This window comes from Puntigrus tetrazona, chromosome 19, assembly GCF_018831695.1.
Source record: "Puntigrus tetrazona isolate hp1 chromosome 19, ASM1883169v1, whole genome shotgun sequence".
Classification (NCBI taxonomy): domain Eukaryota; kingdom Metazoa; phylum Chordata; class Actinopteri; order Cypriniformes; family Cyprinidae; genus Puntigrus; species Puntigrus tetrazona.
Window position 1 is genome coordinate 983,260 of NC_056717.1, and position 24,332 is coordinate 1,007,591.

General features: G+C 41.8%; 1 protein-coding gene across 1 annotated transcript in view; it reads right to left on the bottom strand.

Moving 5' to 3' along the window:
• LOC122323800 (thrombospondin type-1 domain-containing protein 7A-like) overlaps positions 1–10,389 on the bottom strand; it is a 34,206-nt gene extending 23,817 nt beyond the window's left edge. The window contains 7 exon segments of the mRNA XM_043217894.1: positions 786–889; positions 1,251–1,383; positions 2,279–2,394; positions 3,572–3,678; positions 3,680–3,817; positions 8,796–8,900; positions 10,348–10,389. Coding sequence (XP_043073829.1) covers positions 786–889; positions 1,251–1,383; positions 2,279–2,394; positions 3,572–3,678; positions 3,680–3,817; positions 8,796–8,900; positions 10,348–10,389 — 745 coding nt within the window.
• Positions 10,390–24,332: the final 13,943 nt, after the last annotated feature.

The window sequence follows — 24,332 nt, forward strand, 5'->3', positions numbered from 1 at the left end:
GATGGATTACGAGAGAGGTGGTTAAATGCCTATTGACTTGAGTAGCCGGACGGATCCAGATTTATATCGTTGAATGAGGGTGAAAGCTATTGGATTGGATTTTTTTTCATACATGCTGGTGTATTGAGGATACTATTACGGTAATGCTTGTTAATGTGAGCAGTACTGAGAAGGTGATCTATGAAGAAGCTTTTTGAAGTACTGCGAAGTACTGCTATGTGATATTAAGAACAACCTGCAGACTATACTTTTTCTTTACTGCTCACACCATCATTTTTTAAAAAGCAAGACCCCACATTTAGCCTAAAAATTTAACTTAAGTTAAGGTTCCCTCATAAAAGTGCTTTTATGTCAGTGGAGCCTCCATTATGCTGTAAATGCATCTCTATCAGTGATATAGCATGAAAAATTACTGTCTCCGGGCATACATATCACAAGACTCTCATCTTTCAGTTTCAGGTACGTTTTTTCAAACACACCACACTAATGGCCTGAATTTGAACCCTGAAAGGGTTTACTGGTAAGAGTCAGAGCAAAGGATATCGCTCGTGACTGCTTCAGACAGCTTCCCGAATCTCTGAAATAACATTTACTTTAAATCCAGAAGAGTTTACGCAGCCCTTTGATGGTACAACACTCAGTCACAGATCGAATTACTAGCAATCTCATGCATTTACCACACATTTAACAGTCTCCCTAGCTACAGTGAAGCGACAACAAAGTTTTATAGACACTAAAAGATGTTGCATCTCATTTTAAGTTGATAATGGAGTTTTTTTCTGTACCTCTAGCCTGTAGTCCTGGTCCACAGGTCTCTTGTGCTCCAGGACTCTCCTGACGAATGGTCCAGGGAACCAACTGACACCTGCGCCACTTGTGGGTTTTCCACCTGTAGCACAATAGCAATTATACACACATACACAGTATACACATATATACTATATATATATATATATATATATATATATATATATACCCATATAAACTGGCTCTCTCTATCATTGCTATATGTACAGTATAATAATATATAATACTAGATACAAAATTATTACATTAACATTTATTAATAGAATTTTGTTTTAATAAACTCAGACAAAAAAACAATAAATAAATATTTGAAAATTATAAAATGAATAATAATAATGTAAAAGTATAATAAAAATAAAATTATGCAAAGTAAAATTAAATTAAATTAAAATGGTTTATGAAATTTCTGTACTATAATTGCAAACAGAAGTGCGTATGTTCACCTGTAGCCTGGACAAACAGATCCAGCATCACATTCCTTCTCCTGGAAGAGCACTTCTGGACAGTCTTGGCCCCCGTTAGCTGGAAGCTGTATGATAATGCGTTTCCTTGATTGTTTCTTTTTGACAGGACCACCTGGATATACACGAGAGGATGAACAGAAGATATGAACCTGTCATGAATAAATATAGAAAATCTTGCAAAAACGCATAATCCCTACTCACAGATCTAATCAGTACACAAATCTCTATATACGACTTTGTTACATTTAACATGTCTTTATCCAACCTTAACTAGTTTATATATATATATATATATATATATATATATATATATATATATATATATATAAATATCAGCACATCCCAACTACCATTTTATAGTTTAATGACTAATATTAAGCTTTTTTTCTTGATAAACTCTTTTCAGAGATTCATACTTTGACTGTAGTGCTCCACTGGGTGAAGGCATCTATAAATTTGTGCTGATTAATCTGATTATTCAATGTTCTGTGAGAAAGAGGAATGTTTTCCTTGTAATAATGTAAAAGGTAATAAAAATGACATACATTAAATATTTACTGTAAATGTAACAAGTACTAAAAAGAAGAAAAATAACTGAGAGGAAGTGAGGATCTGCTCAGAGTTCAGTGAAGAAGAAACTGTCAAGCAGATGGTCTTTAAAAATGCAATATTTTATACAAAACACACTGGAGTGTGATATTTACTCAAACAATTTCATAAATAATAAGCAATGCAATGCCTGTTTGGTTCATATGACAAATGGCTCAGATGCTGCAGCTTCTTATAATATTAGTTCTGGTTCCTATAGGCAGAGTTGCCAAGCAACAATTCCTTCATAGAGTGTGATTGTGGAACAAAGAATCGGTTTCTTAACCCTTCCGAACGTTAAAAGTGACCCATTTTTTTATGTATTGATGTCAATAAGAAACATTTTTTTTTCTATTTTACTTTAGTTTAAGAGATGCATCAGAGGTTTTATGCAAGTTTCATAAGTGCGTGAAAATTACCTGTTTGGCAGGAGGAAGGACAGGGCGTCCAATCACTGTAAGGAGTGACAATGCAGTCTCTCTTGCAGGGCAGAAGACACGGCCTAACAGTCTCTGGACGCAGACTCTCTGGACACCTGCATATAACAACAATAAAACGGGATGTACAGATGCTCAGATTTTCTTTGGAATAAAAACATTTTTCGATCATGTTGAAGAACAAAGTCATTGAGTTCATGAAGCTTGGAGCTAAAGGGAAACAAACTAAATACTAAGCCATTCTAAAATAATAATTATGTTAATTTTTTAATGTATAACTTTACTTGCTAGGCTGAGAATATTTTTTTCCCCAAAAATATATTCTGCACAGTTACTAAATAAATAAATAAAAATGTTTCAAATAAATTAATTTTAATAAAATTGTGTAAGAAAAAAATGTAAATTAAAAAATATTAAAATGGCAAAATATAAGCAGTTTCATTAGTTATTTTGTTAATTATTACAGTTTATATTTATGTAAAGGTTATTTAGTTGATATGTTAACGTTGATTAAAAAAACAATTATAACATATATATATATATATATATATATATAATTATGTTTTTTTTTCATCAACATTTCTACTGATCAACAAATGTATTAAACAGAAAAATCTAAATATTACAATGATTTCATGAAGTCATGATAAAGGATCATTTGACACAAAATACTAAAGTAATAAAAATTCAGCTGGCAGCTCAATAAATTTCATTTTTACACGTAATCCTCAAATATCATATATGTCTCGCACATACTGCACTTTCTCCTTCCTCTCTCTATCCTTCTCCACCATTCCCGTATCCTTGCTCCTTTCACATGGAATCCCATAATGATCAGCATGCGGCTCACGTGTATATCTGCGTGTGTGTGTATATGAATGTAGATCAGTGGGTAAAGCCATGCAGCACATGAATAACCCGGAAGAAAGCGGGACTCATTTCCATTGCCAGCATGGGGTCCCTGAGCTACACACCCTGATTCCACAGCCACTGACAGAATAATGCCACTATTAAAATGAATAAATAAACAGATCATTTATTTTCCTGCAGACGCCTTCGGGAAAGACCAAGATTCAGATGCTTAAAACTACCGGCTGAGAGCTCATCAACTTACAGTCCCTATCTGTCAATAAAGATCAAGCAACAGACATCGAGATTGAGTTTAATAAACAAAATACATAACCTGCTTCAACATCTCCTCCAACAAATGCCAAGTATACACCCAGTATAAATGAAACAAAGGTGATTTATAGGATCACATTTAAAAACACATACTTTTTTCGGTGGCACCTGGCTCCAGCATTGACCGGACACAAATGATTTTTGCGCGTCTGCATTCCGGTGGAGCAGAGCGCATCATTAGTGCCGACTCCTGCTCCAGTGCGGCTCAGCTTAGCTGTTGGCAGACGGAATGGACGCGTCCTCTATGCACTGACCCCAGGGTCCCGTCTGCCAGTGGTACACGGTGCAGGGATGATCATTGCAGTTGCGGACCTCCTGCAAGGCGCTGCTGTTGGGGCACTGAGCCTCCACCTAAAACACATAAAGGGTTAGAGACGGTGTTACGGTACTGGGTAAATCATAAACCTAAACTGTAAAAACATCACCTGCTATTTGACCATTCTGTATATTGTTTAGGTGATATTGCATAGGAAGTTACGCCTACATTACATAAAAAAATTCCAAAACCTATAGTTACAGTACCGGCTTGTAATCGGTTAATACAACTTTCCAATTGTGCTGAAATCCAAAACTCTAACACATATGAGCTGACACCTATTCACCATATTGCTGTCATTTCCACTAGCAGATCTTTTTTTTTTTTTGGCAACATACCATTTTGCCTGGAAGCATTTTTCTAGAAAAAAAAAAAAAAAAAAACATAATGAATTTGCTTAATAAAATCGTTTTTTAATGACAATGTTGTGACTGTATTCTAGGCGTGTGATGAGGCAACATTTTTAGACTTTTCAAATAAAACTTCAATGATAAAACATTTAGGAAAAATAGTACATTACAAAAACATTACAAAAAACATTTTTTTATCAGCTCTATTTTAATGAATTGCATGCAGTAACAAACAACATTAATATTTTGCCACAAACTGACAGGCAAGTAATTACACAAAGAATTACAAAGAGTATAAATAATTAAAAGCAATTAACACAAATATCCCTTTAAAGGAGGGTAAGTGATTTTCGAAAAAGCTTTAGTTGGGCCAAATAGACGCCGCTACCGCAACAGCTTAAAGGCAAAGTATACTTCGGGTTACGTCAATTTTGTCGCCAGCAGGGCTCATGGATAGCCGGCGCAAGATACGCAAGTAAGAATGCTGAAAGAGCGCAAGTCAAATAGGTGGCATTGCGCATGTATCGAGCTCGCGTCCGATGTAGACAGCATTACTGAATTTCCCTCACACACCATCATACCACTATCGCGAGGGTCCAGGCCAGGTTCTCGCGAGATCTCATGGCGCTACCGTATTCTAAATGTTCTAAAAATAATTTGTATTATGAGTACTCCATTACTTAACTTAACTTTGCCTAATTCAAGAGTATTAATATATCAAACAATGATTCCCAATAAAAATAAAAAAAAAAGCATCCCAACAGTCCACAAGTTATCCACACAAATCCAGTCCATCAACGTCTTGTGAATTTAAAAAGTCCATCGCCTGTGGTCTTCCTTCATCAGAATCCACCCACAAGTTTGTTTTCAACTTTACTGCTGGTAAATGATGCTTAATCTACTTAAGGACCATTCTGGATGGAAAGTAGTTTAAAAAAGCCTTGTACATTCTACAAGGCACAAGGTTTTTTTGCATCACGAGAGGTTTATTGATGGACTGGTGTTATGTGGATTACTTATGGATTATTGTGGTTATCTTGGATGAGTACATTTTCAGCAAAAATGCCAATTATTACTTTAAATCCTTGATGTAATAGTAGAATGGTAAATAAAACATCTAGAAACTGAAATATGTAGATGAAATATGAGTAGGGTCGTAATTCATGAGTTAACGGTCCACAAAGAGCTGCTCCTAGATTTATTTACCAGGCTTTGCTTGGATTTCATTACAAGCTGCGGTCCCCACAGGCGGTCAGCCATTATCTCAATGAGTGCGCGACAACAACCGCGCACACCGATCAATGAGAAAATGGTAAACCGTGAATGAGAAAAATGGACCAACCATGCATCAAGCAGCGCTCCTTGTTTAAGAGCTCCAAAATAATGAATAATTGACTCATCCTTTGTAGCAATGCAGAACACAGTCCTTCAGTATCTAATTTATTAAAAGGTTATCGACTATTATAACACACTTCATTAGATATGTGAGAACCATTAGAAAACACTTGCTGTTAGCAGCACAGTCACAATAATGGCCGTGGAAGAGAGAAAACAACTCTTTACAGTTACAAAGGAAGGTTATTTGACTTCCAAAGCATCTCATAGTGGTCCAGGGCATGCCGGGCAATGCATTAGCGGAGCTTCAAAAAGCTGCACCAGAATCACATTGTTTCAAATGGGGATTAACACTCCCTCCGGTTATTTATTGACCTGTGACTCAGATGAAGACTAATCCTTTGTACAATTACAAAAGTGAGTCCTCGCACAGCTCAGAGTAATTGCATGTTCTTGGTCCATCTCTGCACCATTAAGAGCCGCAGTTCACATTGCAGAGATACTCATCCGCATTTCGTTTTGTGTTAAGCTTCTCGATGCAGCACGCAGCGATGCCTGCGTGACACGCGCAAGAAAAGATCCATTTAGAAAGAGCAAATGTGTTACATATCTGACCATGCATTATTATGTAGAATCATGAATGTTTTAACATTCCATTAACATTTTATCCATTTATATACTCTAGGCTGTCAGTGATGAAAGAGGTTTTCAAGGCCCTATACGAGGTCGCCACTGACTGGTTTACCACTGAAATGGTGCGGGTGCTCAGTCTGGGGATCTGCAAACCTCTAGAATATAGCTGCAAAGAAGGTCGAGCACACATGGTGTCATGAATGAACTGAATGTTGATGGAATTTCAAGTTATGTTACTACATTTCAGCCTGCTCAAAAATAAGGTTTGTGGAGCGCGAGACCAAATGTAATAAGAGACGCACTCACACCATGAATAAAAAGCATTAAAATTGTCAAATAAAATAAAATGAATGAAAGAAAGAGTTAATGAATCACACAGTAAATCAAACGTAGAGCACAAAACATTTAGTTTGAATGGAAATTAATTATTGTATGACATTTTACAGTAAACATTGTGCCAAATCAGTTTTACTTATTTTCGCTTACTTCCATTACAATTGGGCTGTCAGTGAAATCAAATAATCATGAATATTATGTCTTTCAAAGGAAAAATAAAAGATCAAACTGAGAAAATTTGATAAAATATTAAATCAAATATATTCAATTAATATTAACAACACAAACAAACATTATTCAAATTCAATTAGTATGATAAATCTTAAGCTAACATATTTTCTTTGAAAAAATGTTAATAAATAATAACAAAAATAATAACGCTTGAATAGTCCCACCACCCTCCCCTTTTAAATGAGGCCCAATTTGAAAACCTATTTTCTGTAGGAGGCCCCCAGGCTACAAATTTAATAGAATAAAATGAGGCAACTGGAGTGTGGATTGTACATTTCTGCTCATTTTGAGCAGCTAGGTCCTACTCCGAGAGGCTTCAGCTACACAAAAATGACCAATGCCTCTATACTATTCTCTTCCATCACCTAACAAAGAGGCAGATGGCAAGCAGAACAGGATCTACTAAACTTCATGCTACTGTCAGCACACACCTGCTTTCTCAGACGCCTGTCATCAATTTGGTCCGGCGCCTCCTGAATCGTCTGAGGGCTATTAATCCATGTATCGCAGCACGTGAGCACAATTTTGCACAGGGCAGAATGCATTATTGTGCATATGTGGCCACGCATTTGTGTTAAAACTGTAATATATAAAGCAAGCGCACTCCACAGACGTAGCCAACGCACTACCTTTGATTCTGGCACTAGCATGACCGTGAAATGATGTGATGTTAAAGCAAACTAAGCCGATTTGCTCTCAGTCAGCAGTGCAAGTCCTGTTCCCTCAAGCTGCATATTTGCGGAAATGGATTTCTGGCTGGTGAGTGGTGAAGGGAAGGAAGAGGTTTTAGCCCAAAGCAACCACTTATCCATCAGTCTATTACACATCAGATACACACTTACAGCCTGAGCTCACCTGAGGTTTGAATCACTTAATGCTCAGAGACCTTCATTACCTTGTGATGGGCTTCTTCTTTTTTTTTTGCTCACATGGAAGAATGTTAAACCAACATATAGGGGGCAAGTGCAGTAAGATACTTTGAAATCCGCTTATGTCTACATGAGCATACAAATTCACATTAGCAGAAAAAGAGGGTGATTGATTATATCTAAACAAGCAGGAATCATTGAGAGATCATTGGAAAACCATAGTTTTGGGCTAAAGGCTATAGTGCTTAATACATTTAACAGCAGGACGCTTAGAGAAAAAGAAAGCACATGATACATAAAAGAAAGCACATGATACATGCTGAGCACATACTGAACCACAAAAAAATAGTGGATTTAAGCTGAAATCGACTCCACTGCAGCCCTGCTACCTGCTTATAAAATTGCTGAATATAATTTTTTAAAAGTTAAACATATTCTCTGTAAACTCCAGATACTTTTTTACTGTGTAGAATAAAATTATATTAAAAGTATGATACACTCTTAGAAATAAATAAAAAAAATGCATGTTCAAGGGTCCATAATGGTACCTTAAACATAAAAACATATTAGTACTTTACCTAAAGTGCACATAATAGTATTTAAATGGTACAAAAGTGTACCTTTTGAAAGATACTGTCCCAGTGATAGAAACATTTCTATGTCAAATAAATGCTGTAAAAACTGTAAAATGCAAATAAAAACTTTCTATTCATTAAAGAATCATTGTTTTCAATTCATTGTGTCTTTAAGACTGATAATAGAAATACTTTTTGAGCATGAAATATGCATATTTGAATGAAAAATTATATATTATATATATATATATATATATATATATATATATATATATATATATACACACACACACACACACCAACCAATAGTTTTTGAATGGTGTGTTTTCTGACTCATGAGCTCCAGACACTAATTTCACTGTACATTACTACATTATTAATCAACTGATGAATGTTTGAATTTACTGGTTTTGAATAATGAATGTTATTATTATTTATTTATTTTAACTCTCACAGATACAAAGAAACCAGTCTTCATGCATTTATTAATTAAATTATTGTCTTTGGAAAGTTTTCAAAGGTTTTCAATACTCCTATGACTGCAACAAGACTGCAAAGTGCTGTTTGTTTTTGAGCAGGATACGCAGCAACAAGATACATCATTGTTCAAGCTCAGTTGAAATCCAGTTATGAGAGCTGTCTGAATACCTTCTGCCCAAAGACCAGTTCAACCCAAAAACCTACCTTCCCCAGCGTTGTAGGGCCAGAATGGAGGCGTGATCTGGTCTGCTTGCCCTCCGAGTTCTTCCCTGAGCAGGTATTTGAGCATAGAGACCACTGTAGAAGTCAGGGACTGGAGCACACAGTCTTTGGGGGTAATGTGGGTAGCACAGGTAAGGGATGGATGGCGCCCCGCACATCGCATAGCACAGAGCAATGCCCAGGAAGGATGGCACAATCCCGGCAGCAGCTGTATGGTCCACGTGCAGGAATTAAGTCACCTGAGAACAACAAAACAAGTTGCTGTGCTATATAGACAGTGATAATAATACACATCTCACTCAAAGTGCAGAAACATCCTAAACAAGCATTTGGGTCATTGTCTAAAAGTTTAACAGCAGAAAGTAGTTCTAAAGGGGCAGACTTTAATGTGCTGTCTCTAACATATAATAAATTTTAGATATTAACACTTGTGTTGGTCCTCTTTCAGTGTCAAACAGGATGTGGCAGCCTAAATGCCTTATACAAATTTCCGATTACTTCCTTCAGCACCCAGTGACCCAAGAGGGATGATGATCCGGCGATGTTTACAATCACACAATCACATGTAATTATGCATAAATGCCGTCCAAGAAAAACAGCCAATGCAGCAATTGCACGCTATTGTAACATGTTCTTAGTGTAACATTTAACTGAAATCTTTGTCTTGTACATGAAAGGATCATTTCTTTTCTCAGCAACAAAATAAAACAAAGCAAAATCAATCAGCAAAGCAACAAATAGAACAAAAGAATAATAATAAAAAATTATATAAAATAAAATAAAGCACCAAAATAAGTAAAAAAAAATGATATTTAAATAATCAAAACAAAGCAAAAACAAAACAAACAAGGAAAATCGAAACAAATCAGAACAAAAAGAACATCAAAACAAAGTAAAACCAGACAAAACAAAACAACAAAACATACTTTGCCCACAGAGGTCATCTGAAAGACCTAGCTTTGGACACCAACCCCTGTGTGTACTGTATACCAGCCCCTGTATCGATCGGTGAACCCCACCCCTGAAAAAGCCCAAAGTGACAGAAAACCCACTGAGTCAGATGACACGGCAGGACTCCGTGGGACACAACAGATCTATTCTCATCAGCACCAGACAACAGGAATCAATAATTGAGAGAAGAGGGGAGGCACTAGGAACAATGAGAAGTGGTTGAGATTGGGGTGGAAGTGTTAGGCTTCCGCACACTGCTGGTATTTATACACAGCATTTCACTTCAAGAAAAAACAAAAAAAACTTTTACAGCTCATTACAGATATTTATATACACCTTCATTTAAGTTTTTAAGTTTATTTAAGTTTTTGTAACAAAGTGACTGGTTTGATCATCATCTTGGATTTTCATAAAATACTTTTTCAAATGTGCAAAATAAAAATAAAGTTGCACATAAGGCAAATCTCACAGACAAATAAATCAGCTGTCCTCATGAATAACTCAGTGAGTATTACACGCTGGGGAAAATGTAATATCAGCTGTGCTGCCTAGCCCTTTATACATCTCACACCTGCGTCTGACTGTCCCCTGATGGAAAAGTACCAGACGGCATCTGACATTTCCTCTCTATTGAGCGCTTGTCACATTCTGATGAGGCTGCGCACTACTCTTCCCAAAGTTAATGAGGGAGAGAGGAGTTCAGCTAAATGCAGGCTGGCTCTGGGGGACTAACAGAGTTAATTTCATTTATATGAGGCGGTTTGCCACCGTGCCAGAATAACATATTCACCATCTACCCTGGCTCGAGCAGGCAGGACAAAGACAGAGAGTGACCTTGAACAAACTATATTATTCCTCACTACAGCAAGGTATCTGGACTTAAATGGGTCAAAGTAAGTTTTGCAGTAGGCCTATAGCTGGGGAGGTACAGAGTAATGACCAGTGTTTCTCTCAGCTTTTGGATATATATGTTCATATATCCATATGGACAAATAACCCGAAACTGTCTAAAACCACTGTCTATACAATATATGGGAAGATTACTGTGTACTGTATTTACAAATGTTAATGATTTACCCAGTGTTGTACCACCTTTATTTATTTTTGACTTAGCGTATTTATTAATTTTTTTTGCACAATGAAAGTCAAAGGGGTTGATGTTATTTCGGACTCTGACTTTCACTTACCAGACAAAAAAAGTAAAACATCCTTTAAAATCTCCAACATTGTATTGTGTTCCACATAAGAGAAAGTCAAACAGGTTTGAAGCTTGACATATTTAGTGTATGTTAATTAAGGCATTTTGGTCCCCAGGCAAAAATCTGACCCACAAACTACAATCTAAATTATTAAATTACCATTTCAATGACAAAACAAGCATAGCACTCATATATCATATCTTATCCAAGACCATTTTGACCCATATATATAATCGAGAGGAGCAAAATTATGCTTATGCCTTTTAGCGCCAATACGGGAGGTCAGCTTCTTACTTAAAATGAGAAATGGTCATCAAACTGTTCAATGCGTGGTTGCTGGAGCTATAGAATCAGTGTGCCGCAGCAGTAGGCTGATGGTTATACGCCGCATGTTAAGGAAGGTGTCTCAGGGTAACTGTCTGGGAGATGGAGTCTGGCCGGAGGCCGAGGGGAGGTGGCAGTTGTCTCTGAGGTGACAGCTAGAGGCACATGCAGTATGACACCTTCTTCAGTTGTGTAGAATGGGATGCTTGATTATAAGCCTTGCAAAACTGATTGAGTTGTACACACACACACACACACACACAGCCTTTCTCTCTGCCTCTCTCTCTTTCATCCTCACTCTCTGCCTTTCTCTCTCCTCTCGAGTCCTCATTAGCGATGAATGCTGGAGGTTCTGGAATGTCGCAGCACTGGGCTAAGTAACCACACACCGAAATTTACTGGAACAAGGAGAGGAACGCGAGGATGTAAATACACATGGTGTGCGCGCTATAATTGATTCATTAATGCAAGCGAGTCGAGCCGCACTTCCAGATAAAGACATTAACAATAATGGAAGAAGAAAAAGAAGTCACAGAGTTGGTGGTTCTATTTAAAAAAAAAAAAAGAAAAGAAAATGAATATTGTACTTGTCCTCAGATCTGTTGGTCAATTTAAGGTTAATTATTTTTGATAAGCTTGCTGAATGAACCTATTTCACTTCCACATGTTGGAGACAGGTTTTCTCACTCTGTTTGTTAAAATATTCACCAGCTATGCTCTAGTTTTCCTGCTATGAAATTAATTAGATCGGATGGAATCAGAATTTGAGCCGCGGCGCTGAATTTCCGCTCCCTCATCAAACCAGCGAAGTAAGCTCATCCATAAAACTTCATTAAAAACTGTTAGTACAACATAGTTGGAGCATTTACTAAATATCTGTGAAGTTTCTAGGCTGTGTAAATAATGTAAATCAAAACCAAGACAGATGGGAGATTTTCCAGCCCTACATAATTAGATAGGTATGGCTTGACAAAAAGCTTCTCAAATAGTAAGAATAAACAATGTAATAAGAGTAATCCACATAGAGCTTAAGCAATATTAAGTCATTTGTGTTTCATGTTCTACTTGTTTGTTTGGAGGCAATGACACTAATATTAAAGATTTTGGCATCTGTAAGATTTATTCATTTTTTTTAATGTTTTTCAAAGAGGTATCTTATACCCAAACAATACCTCATTTATTTAATTGAAAAAACACATTTGCTAATGTGTCCTTTGCTGAATTAAAGTATTTTCTTTTCTTTCTCTCTTTCTTTAAAAAAATCATAAACAATAATAAATGTTAACAATAATTTAAACGTGTCCATGTTTTTCAATTGTTGACCCAACCACTAAAATCCCGCGTACAAGAGTGCTGCAGCTTACTCCAGCTCTCCTTTTTCAGTATATTGGCGTGTGTTAATGTCAGCTATGGTCACAGATCCAGGCATGTGCTTGTCCCCAGGTAAACTGTGATTTGATCTCGCAGATGGTGCAGATGGTACTGGTGTTGGTTTCCCCAGTCATCGTATCAGTCAAGCCAATAACATCCAGACGCTATTGGAGAGCGTGAAGCCTTTCACAAGGCAGACGGTAGACCCACTCGGCACATGTGGCTTTCAGTTTAGAAGAGTAAAAGGCAGCGGTGCCACTTCATTGCCTGAATTTCCTCCTGGCCACTCTAACAGAGAAGTATTAACAGCCGCCTGCAAAACAGCAATTATGGTATTGGGTATGAGTCCAGAACATAAGCCCTAAGTGGACAGAGCGCCCAAGAATGGACCTAGCTGTACAAGAACAAAACAATCTTGGATTTGTTGTTAGACTTGACATACCGCATGCCTGGGCATGACCTCAACAGAAAGTCTATTCAGGCAAAGATTTTAATTAGCTTAAAAATGCTTATGTGGACAGTCCCATGTTGCCAGATGGAGTGTGTATTCACGTATCACACTGTTGGGATGCACTGCCGCCAGGGTTCTGGGTTCCGGTCCATACTTGTTTCATTGTCGGGCACACACTCCTTCCAGCTCTTCACTCAGCAGCCACCAGAGCAGCTGGGCTCTCACAGGGAATCGCCCTGTCAGGTGGGGGCAGTTTCTGTGCCACCTGTGGCCTGCCGATGATTCCTTTCCTCAGTTTGAAACCTGTTGAAGAGCACAAATGAGACTTAAAGTCGTTGTTGCTGATTCACCCATTGAGTTAATTGGTGGAGTAAGAAAGTAAGGCTTGAACTGCGAAAAGGTCAAACTGTCAACTAAAAAGTAAATATTATCTGTCTCAAATGATCAACATTTTAACTACAAGTTTTACTGTCACAAAACAATTAGGCTGTAATACGAAATGGCATGTATGTTATACAAAACAAGCAAACAAACAAAAAACCTTAAACTATTTGTTAAATTAATAAAGCAAGTGTTATATCTATAAATAACTGGTTAAGAATAAAGAAAATAATGAATAAATACTTTTAATAGTAAATAAACTATATTAAAGTAATATAACAAAGTAATAATAATTATTATATATAACAGCTATTATAGATATAATAAAGTAAATAATAATACACTTATGTACTAAGGCATAATTAAACACTATTAATATTATACAGATACTTAATTATTAGTACTACTACTACTACTACACAATATACAACATTTTACAAGAATACACAAAAAAAAAAATAAACTCACTTCTTACCTTTGACAGCCATTCTTTTCAATCAGCCATACATTTTATTTATGCATTGCCGTTAAAGCAAAAAATTACACTGACCCATTGCCCGTCTGATTAGTGTCTGAACTAATCAACTAGTCAATGCACCCTTTGCGTTAGCTCTCTAAAACTGTCACATTGCACCAATCACTGTAATATTACATAAAACATCGGGTCCATTGCTTGCAAGATGACAGAAATTACTGAAGCAGCTCATCATAATGAATATTATTATTCCTCCTCTATTATGCCTGCCTTTCACTCAAAGTGACTATGCATTCAGCAATCCATTATCACAGAAGAGGCTTTGACGCCAGGGGTATTCCCATTGGCGGCAGGAAAAGGGCTCCAGAGGAATGAAAATGTGGTGGACTGACTCATGACCAGCGCAAGGTCACCTACACGTACCCTGCCATCACCCTCCCTCTCTAGTCCCTGGCCTCTGGTTTAATCCACATTGCTGTCTGGGGCCGATAAGGTAATATGGGAGAGGGGGGCCTTTAGAGCAGTTGAGATGCCAGCGCTTGTCCCTTCCTTTCTGATTACTTGTCCTGCGCTCCTCCCGGCTTTATTTAATCAGAAGGCAAAATTGCTAAGAGTCATTGTGGGTGTGTAAAGGGACGGTATCACGTCCTGTCAGTCAGCCCGAGGCAGCCTGATGGCATATGCTGCCTTCTCTTTATCAGACAAAAGCACGAGCATTGCCTCTATTGGTCTCACAACCAAAAATAGACAAAAGGCACAGCCGCACAAAAAAATCTCACTGCATCTCTGGGTCACGCCTAAGGTGTACACTGACATGCTATTGGGGCCTCAGGTTGAGATGTCATATGTAATTTGTACTTATCTCCCATCAAGCTTATTTCAGCTTGTCTGTACAGTACAAAGACTTAATTGATATATTACAAAAGCACAGCCTGCTGTTTTAATAAAAGTTTATATCATCATTTGTTGAATGTGAGACAAAGTATAGATTTAAGTTGTTATGCAACATCAAAGCTATATCAGAAAAATAATGAGGTCAGAGTTGCTAAAATTATTGAGAATTTAGTTCTAAATGTGTTACGATTTTGCTTTCCCCAAATATTTGCTTTAATCTAAATTGAAATACTTCTAAATATTGTTCCAGATTTCTAGGAGCAGGAAACGTAAAGAGGTAAAGTCCTTTGAATGTGTGTGTGTGTGTGTGTGTGTGTGTATATATATATATATATATATATATTTTTTTTTTATTGGATCTTGCTTTCAGCAAAATAAAATAAAATTTTTAAATATATATGTTTGTCTTATATAAACATATTACATTTTTAAACTTACATCTCAGATCAAACTTCAGGTATTGTGTATCTGACTTATCTCAGTACAGATTTTACATCCACAACCCTATAGCAATGAGATCATGGATGTGTATTGGTAATGTAATACACTACCGTTGTAGCAAATACGTTGTTCTATTCTGTCCATGTGCAGGAAACTACTGGATGTATAAAAAAGGTTTCACTGCTGGCCACATCTCCTGAATAAATGAGAGCCCACATACTGTACATACACAAGTGCTGAGATCTGCCATTACAGCTTATATAGCATGAAGTATGAACCGTGGGCGTTAAAGAGAGTGTGGAGTATTGGCCAGATTCAGAGAATCCATCATTAAGATGCATGGTGGAGAATTTCCTCCCATCCCATCCTTTGAGTCGCCTAATGTAGGAAGAGTCAATATGCATTAGTCATGGTGCACGGGTCGCTGTCCCAGCCATACTCAACGAGTGAAAGCAGCCAGCGTGCCAGCAATTTTGATATTAATTATAACCAACTGTCAGCAGCAGCCCGGTAAACCACCATCCTGTGAATTCAGCAGATTCGGATCCTTCCAGGAGACCATCTGAAGCTTGTAGTCGCTCTCTTTGGAAGCCATCTATAACCCTTTTGTCTTTTGCCTGCCTCTGACATCTTTTATTTTTCTGTGGGTCCTTTTGTTGTTGTTCCTCTACAATGCTACTGGTCTGAAACCGTTGAGAAATAATCTGCCCCAGCAGGCGTTGATAAGTTTATGGTCCGGATGCTGATGGCAGAGCAGAGGTTAGAGGTGGGGAGGGGAGTAATGCGTTGAAAGGCGACCCGTACACAATTCATGTGATTTACAAATGAAAGAGGACGTTTATCGATCCGCCTTGTTTTAAGAGAGGTGAAATGACCGCCTAAACACAAACTGTAAAAGATGAAGGTCCCCAGCTCAAAAGCCATCTTTTCTTGTGACTGATCCTGGCAGTTTTTAAAGGTGCAGGGCCCCATGCGCTCCAGGAGGACACCTCACACTCCACAGGACAGGAATATGGCAGAGCTGGGTGGTGTTAGGAGAAATGCCCAAACATAGGTCACTGTTCACTGGCCGCAAGCCTGGAGGAGACACAGACAGACATTGTTACAGAGTCCCTGGTAAAACTAGATGTACTGCAAATGGAATAGAATATACAGTTCATTCAAGCATATGATTTATACAAGTCCAAAACTATTTCAGATAGTTGATTAACACACACTGTCTGTTTTGTGAAAAGTTCCCTTTTACAGGAAACTTCTTCTGCTATTTCTGATTTTCATACCCATTCTGTTTAATTAATAAGAGTTTTGAAAAATGGGGACATGGAGTAATGTCCTGAAAAGTCATACTCATGTTGTTATACAAACTGGATGTTCTAATTTACAAAATGCAAACATTAAATACAAAAACTTACAAGATTTTGCTTGTTAACGCATCTTGTGTTCACATTTTTTCTTCAGATTCCAAATTTTCAAACCTTAGCCAAATATTGTTCAAGTATCCTAACAAACCATACATCCACATGGAATGTGTATTTATTCAGCTTTGATAATGTATAAATCTCTAATTTTGGAAAATTGACACTTATGACTGGTTTTGTGGCTGGCGGTCAAATATAAATAACATAACCTGGAATGCAGAATGAGATCAATTGAACGTAGTTATTGTTTTTGCAATTGAACTTCATAGCATATATATTGTGGCGAGGCAGAGAAGTACAAGAGAAACAGGTGCAGTGAAACTTCCGGAGGGTGTATTTATTGACAATACACAGAAGGTGAGCGTGAGTCCGTGTTGCAGGAGCAGGCGGCAGAGTCCGGGGGTGGTGTAGCGTGTGAATCCGGTGAGTGCAGCGGTGAGTCAGTTCTGTTTCCCAGCTTAGTAACGAGGGGAGTCCACTGTGAGGTAGTAGGGAAGTAGCTCAAAGGGGGTCTGGCCACGCTAGAAGCTTCTGGGAGACAAAGAAAGAGACAACAGGTTAGCTTATGCTTTCCGGAGTCTCTTGGCTCACTGAAGCTGTCAGCTGGCTGGCTTATCTGGCCCGCGGCTGATGAGCTCCAGGTGTGGCGAATCCGCTGCTGAGTGGCTGGTGTAGGTGTTCCGTTTGTTCCCAGGGCAACGCTGATCGATCCGGACGCCACACCCCAAGCGCTCGTCCTGGTCCTGTGGATAAAGCCAGAGCGTAATAACGGGGAAATTTGGGGTGGGTGGGGAGGACCCCTGACAGACTTCCAGTGGCCTAATTATCCGGCGAAGGAGTAGGCCGCCGGCGCATGCTACTGTCCCGCGCGGTGTTGCACGCCAAAGTGGAAGTCCTGGAGCGCCGTGAGGAACCAGCGGTCACCCTGGCTCGTGTCCTGGCCCTGGCCATCCACCGAGGCAGGGTCGGCAGCAGGGTGAACCGCCCAGGAGGTGGTACCGCAGTTCCAGGACTGCTCACTCACTAGCCTCTTCCTCCACCGCTGCGTGTTCCCGGGCGGGGTCAGCTTCCTACTGATATAAGATCGACGCCCTCACCCTCCCGATCTGGGACAGCTGGGCTCTCAGACCTACATCAGAAGCATCCGCCTGTAGCAGGAAGCGCAGCCTGGGTCCGGCTCTCGTGACAGGGCCCGAGGTGAGTGCGCCTTAATCTCTGGAACGCCTTCCTGTCGTCTCACAGGAAACCCTCGGCTCAGGTTTGCCCCTTCCTGGTCAGGTCTGTCAGAGGCGGCTATGAGGAGAAGTCGATGAAACAACGAGCAGCAATTCTGCCACCCCAAAGAAGGCGCCAGTATCTGGGCTTTGTTGGTGGCCTCGGGGTCTCCCGGACCGCGGGTGACTTTACTCTGTGTCGTGATCAGTCCTCGCCCAACTCGGGTAACTCATAGTACTTCGTCAAGAGCGCCAGGTGACATTTCTGAAGCGGCAGAGTCCAGCCCGCCGAAGATCCTCTGGCACCCCCGCAGGCGCCCAGATGGTCTTCCCATGTCTTCCGAGTGAACTGCTGCTACCGCCGAGATAGGCTGCGGCGCACAAGTTGGTGGGGCTGGAGCAGATGTCCATTAGTCTCTGGAAGGTGGCTGGTGCCTGCAGACCGGCGGAAGGGACCGCATACAGTGGCCGCCGGGGTGGAGAAAGCCGCTTTTGGTTTGGCTTCTGACAGCGAACCTGCCAGTATCCTTTAAGAGATCGAGGCGGAGATATACCAACGTGCCGTGAGGTGCCGTTCGCTGGAATCCAGGACGATGGGGCTGGACCACGGGCTCGCTGGGATGGTTCAATCACCCCAACTTCAGCATTTGGTTTACCTCAATAGCTTCGCCGACGAGCCTCAGGGATCCGGTAGTCACGCCGGACGCATGACGCCGGAGGGGTCCGATCTCAGGCTGAGGAGGTTAGTCTGCCCGGCGTGGACGAACACACCGGAACTGACCGACCAAATGCTGAGTTCGCCTTCTGTGCGCGGAGCGCAGCAAGGTTGGTGCCGACGCATCGGGCCTCCTGAATGGCGCAGTGTGGAAAGGTGTTCTCAGTCCCCACCCACTTCTCAACAAGTTAATGTATATTTGTTCGGCAAGGCTGATGTCTGGTTGGCGTGTGATCGTAAGTAAATCAACAACTTTTCCAGGATGCAGGATAGCGGACTCGCCAGGTGGCCGTGAATTTGCAAGCATTGGTGGGGACTAGTACCAGACCTGCCGCCACTGGAATTCCCGGGTTGCAGGCGGTTATAGTGTCGTTGTTGCTGCTGCCCGCACGTGCTCTCGCATCGCAGGCATCACCCGCTCAATTCGGTCCCGCATGTTGGATTTGCCTACCACCACCTCTGGGCATCCAGCTGCTGCCGTTGCTCCTGCGCTCCTTTTGCCACGCCCAGCAGGCTCGCTGCCGTCGGGCCTAACAGCAACTTTAATGGTGAAGCCGTGAGGCCTGGGGCACTCGCACTCAAGAGGACGCAGGGGAGCATCTGGTCTCAGTCCCGCTTGTCTCTCGAGACAACTCAACATCTGCTTCAGTGTTCGTTGAACCGCTCACAAGCCCGCTGTCCGTCGGGGGTGTATGACTGAGGTGCGTAGCCGCTGATCCGCAGCAGCTGCAGAGGTCGCCACTGGATACAATCGTGCTCACGGTCAGTATCTCCTCTCGCAGTCTCACTTGTGGACAGGTGAAGAGTTCTGGCCATCGCTTTGGCGGTGGCTGCGGAGTGGGATATTGGTACTTCTGGTGGCGGAAGGTCCATATCACTAGGATGGTCGCCGCGGGCAGACTCGGCAGCGGCTCATTCAGACCATCCCGAGCGCGCTCAAGGGCACCTCGATTGCGGGCAGCGGATAAGTGACTAGGGGAGGCCGGCGAGGCCTGGCACCGGGGCAGGCCTGCGAGCGTTTCATCTCCGTCGAAAGCCCTGCCAGTGGAAACGTCCGATCCTTGATAGTGCTGGCGCCTCGAAAAATCGCCAGTTCGTGGGCGTATGAGCTCCAAGATGGTGTCCCTTTCCCCTCGTGGGGGCACCGCACCCAGGAGCCGCTTCTCTTCTCACTGGGCCACAACAGAGCAGGCCGTTTCTCATAAATGGGGAAGAGGATGGGGGGCCAATGTTAGTTTCTCTCTCCATCCATGAAATGTACCTGGTTCCAGTACTCCTTGAGCGGTCATCCTCCGCTGAGCCTGGCGAACGAAAGCCCTCCGACTACCTGCTGGAACACATCAAAGAATACATTTAGTAGTATTCGGAGGGACTTACCATCTCTTCCCGTTGTCTCGATGCCAGAGAACGGCGCGTGTTTCTTCCCTCTCGCCTCTTCCGCAGCTGTGGGGCTGACAGGCTGGGCCGTGTGTGTAGCGCTCGAAACCCGGCCAGTCCCGCCCGAGGATGATTGTACTGGCAGGTTCTGCATGAGGCCCACCTGGGCCAGCTTCCTGTCGCCGCCACGGATGACGGGTGGAGACTTTCCCAGGTCCCGTGGACGCAGGCCAGCGGCAGCCGTTTCCGCGGTTCCGCAGCGCTGGGTAGGGAGGCGACTGAAATCCAGGCTGGCTTACCGCCAGAGTCAAGGAGGGTTTGAACTTCCAGTCCATTCAGGCCCATGGGGATTCCGTGCGCGGAAGCTCCCGGTGGAGACCGCAGCCTGCCAGCCACGCTCCAGAGGGCTGCTGCTGGTGCATCGTCATCTCACGGTCGTGACCGCTCTTCCATCGGTCGCCGGTGCTCCGGCGCTGCCGCTTCCTGGACACCCTCCGGGAAAAGATGCGTCGCCCTCGCCTCTCGACGCCGCGCTGGCTTCACCAGCCAGCTCGACCGCCTCAACTAACTCCATGACGTTTGGGGGTTTCTCATACCGACCGCCCATGAGCACTCCGGGCAGGTTCAGGATGTCTATCACCACCCTTCCACAATGATGGCGGGGGTTGGTGTCCCATCCAGGAGCTAGTGTTGGGCGCTAGCCGTAGTAAGTTCGGGCGGCCTGGGTCCTGTCGGCCACGAGACTGGAAGACTCCACTCTGAAGGCTTGGGCTGGCGTGACCGGTGATAGACCGACCTGCCCAAGATTTCTCTTAGGTCACAAGCCGCATACATTCGCCAGGTCGCCGGGTATGTTGAAAACAGGCGCGCTGGGGGCTCTCCTGATAGCAGCGGGCCAATGCTACGTGCTCAATCCCTCCGTCCCATCCTTCCGAGCCAAGTGGCCGCTCCTAACACCCGAGATATATTTGTGGTCATCGCTGGCGGCCACTTGGGTAGCAGCCAGTACTGCATCCGTATCAGGCACGCACAAGCGTGTTGAGGAAGTGCTGAGAGCAGCGAAGCCTGCTCGTCTCAGCTGCGGTAGCCAAAATGCTCGACGCATCTGTTGCTGGCGAATGGAACCTCTGAGAGGCTGAGGAATTCTCCATCTCGCGGAAGCGAAGCGCTAGTCTGGGGGAAAACAAAGAGAGAAGTTGATGTTGTGGGGAACTTTAATAGGAGTGCAAGATAGCGCTTCTCTTCCTGAGCTCCGCTTGTTTAAAACTGCTCGCATTCTCCACCACTTGTGTGGCGTAGGCAGAGGAAGGCCACAGAAACAGGTGCATGAAAATCCCCGGAGGGTGTGATGACAGGACAATACACAGAAGGTGAGCGTGAGTCCATGAGGGAGTGCGAAGTGAGTCCGGGGGTGGTGTAGCGGTGAATCCGGGAGCAGCGTGAGTCGTCTCTGTGTTTCCTCTGTGGCTAGTAACGTGAGGGTCTCCACTGTGAGGTAGTAGGGGAAGTAGCCTGTGGTATGTTCCAATAATGCCAGGCTTCTGGGAGACAAAGAAAGAGATAACATAGCTTGAGCCCGAGTCTCCTGGCTCACTGGTGTCAGCCGCCTGGCCGTGGGCTTATCTGGCCCGCGGCCGATGAGCTCCAGGTGTGGCGAATCCACGTTGAGTGGCTGTAGGTGTTCCTGCGGTTTGTTCTCAGGCAACGCTGATCATCTCGGACGTCATTACAATATATATATATATATATATATATATGATTTGATGGGGACCGGTGAGGAAATGGCGTTGGTCAAAGGAATTGTATCTAACTCAAATTTGAAGAGACAAACACATGATTTAACATTATTTTCATAAACAAGTGTTCTGATTGCAATACATTTTGCTAGACAAATCCCAAGACCCCTTTGTCCTTGCTTTCTTCTTTTTTTTATCTGTAACTAGCATTTAGTGTGCAAGTGTGCTTTCAGCTCCGAGCCTAGGTATTCTCAAGGTTAGTCAGTGTGAACAGATCTGCTGCTGATACACTTTGACGGATCTTCCTCTTCATTCATGCAAATTGCTTTAAAATCTCAAAAGGTGTCTCTCTGGTGCGCCTTGTTTACTTCTGCAAAATCATTCAAGTTGATGTTTGGAGTGTGTGTAGATTTTCAGCTGGACTTTATGTTGATTGATTGTATGGCTAGAGTCATTAATGATTTATTTGAGCTTGTTTAAAGCAGAAATTAAAAGGTTTATTTATTTATTTATTTATTTATTTTTAGTGCTCCTCTGGGACAAAACATCCGCTGAAATGCTGCTCAATTTAGCATGCTGAATTTACTCCAAAAGCACATGCCTTAAAAGGGAAATTATTGTCAATTGATGAAATTGATTTGCCAAAAATGTCAAATTGGACTGCAAATGCAAGTTCCTTATTACCTCAGAAACAGACTTGTCTTCATATTTCTTATTGTGGCTTAGTTGGGCGCTTGTTGACGCATTGAGGTGGGCAAAACCCGTCTGCCTTCCTGCTCCTGCTCACGTATCGTCGCTTCCAGCAACTGCAGCCTGACACGACCCTCTTGTAGGCTGACCTGTTCAGTGGCACAACACTTCGCTGAGGCCACAGATGGTCCGCTGCTTGCCCACCCAGGTTTCCCGCCCAATTCATGGTACCCAGTATCCCATCAGTCCCTCTGTCCGCCTGACAGTCACAACACATTCACCCGCCGTATCACCATCATCATCAGTCAACCCAGGCTCAAGTCCCGTGGGGCGGAAAAGGTATGAAGCTCTGTAACAAAGCCACGGCAAGAATATCCATAAAAGATTCACAACGAAAAATATTTGATTATATTCTGGAAAGCTACACGCCGAAGTAAGAATGAACACTGCTGTTGTGTTCTTAAGCCTCTCTGTGACTGAGATGTGTTAATGATAAAGATCGAGATGGCAGCTGCTTTCCCTGTCGCCTAAATGTCTTAGCCACCTGGGGAGAGGAAATCAAGCACAGCTTCCCAGGCCCAAACAGTACAGAGCAGGAAGCCGGATGGGAAGGTACTGGCAGAGAGGAAGACAACAGGCTGCTTTGATATGTAAATGCATACTTTAAATTAGTGCCGTTCTATATCTATTACATGGGTTTAGGAATCCATAATCCCAAATGACGAAATGAATTTGAATGGTAAACAAAGCTTTCAGTCGGGAAACAATATATTTCACTGATTTTTTTACCATTGGTAAAACAGAACACAAAGTACAGGTTTCCAAGGATTTGGTACTCCCATGGTTTTTATACTGTACAAATTGTATGTGTTTCTGTCCTACACCTAACCCTACCCCTTTACAGAAAATACAGTTTTGATTTCTCCAAAAATCTACATTTTGTATGTTTTAGAAGCTTGTTTCGTGGTGGACCTACAAAGGCAAGCCTATACCTTGAGGTCATAACTTAATAATGGCACAATCAGACATGATGGCTAATATAAAAGTGTATATGTTGTTGCTTTAAAAAAGCTTAACCAGATAAACTTGTGTGATATGCTGAATTTCATATGTACTTGCATGACATTGCAAATTGAAATAAAGTGTGGAGTGCAGACAAACATAGTTCGTCGAATTTTCTACAGAGTGATTTAGCTTAAGATCCTTGAACTGAATATCCAGATTAAATCTGCTTGAAGCACACGGTGTCTGTCCTGAGTAACACCACCACTCCTGATGTGCCTCATTGTTCACATTAATGTATATAAATACCTGTGAATAATTCCAAAGGCCCAGTGTCAAATCATTTGAATCGTCCAATCATGTGAACTTGGAAATTAAATCCTTCCTAAATCTGTCTGAAATTCTCCGAGGGGAAAGTGCCTGAATGGTTCTCACTGATTAAGAGAAACCAGGAAACTGAGGAAAACTGAGGGCTGGCAATCAGTCATGAAAAAATCAACGGAATTAATTGCGTGATATGCACATTAATCAAATTAATGTAATTACTCACAGCGTAACCATGCTCTGCTGAGAAGTAATAGAAAAATAAAGGAAACAAAAGAGAGAGAAAGAAAAAGAAGAAAACTATATTCAGAAAAAGAGCATGAGAGTCAGACAAGGTGTTGAAAGGCTTACTGTGTGTATGTGTGTTGGTTTGCGTGAAACGGGAAGAAAGTGTGTGTGAGATTGTGCAGGTGTTCTTGCACTGTTCTTTCTTTTTATCTCACATAGCTCTTCCATCCGTCACCGCGTGACTCGTTTAAGCGTACAGGCCTGTCACTCCCCCGTTATGGTCGCCGTGCCATGTGCTTCTTTAAGGCCACATTAC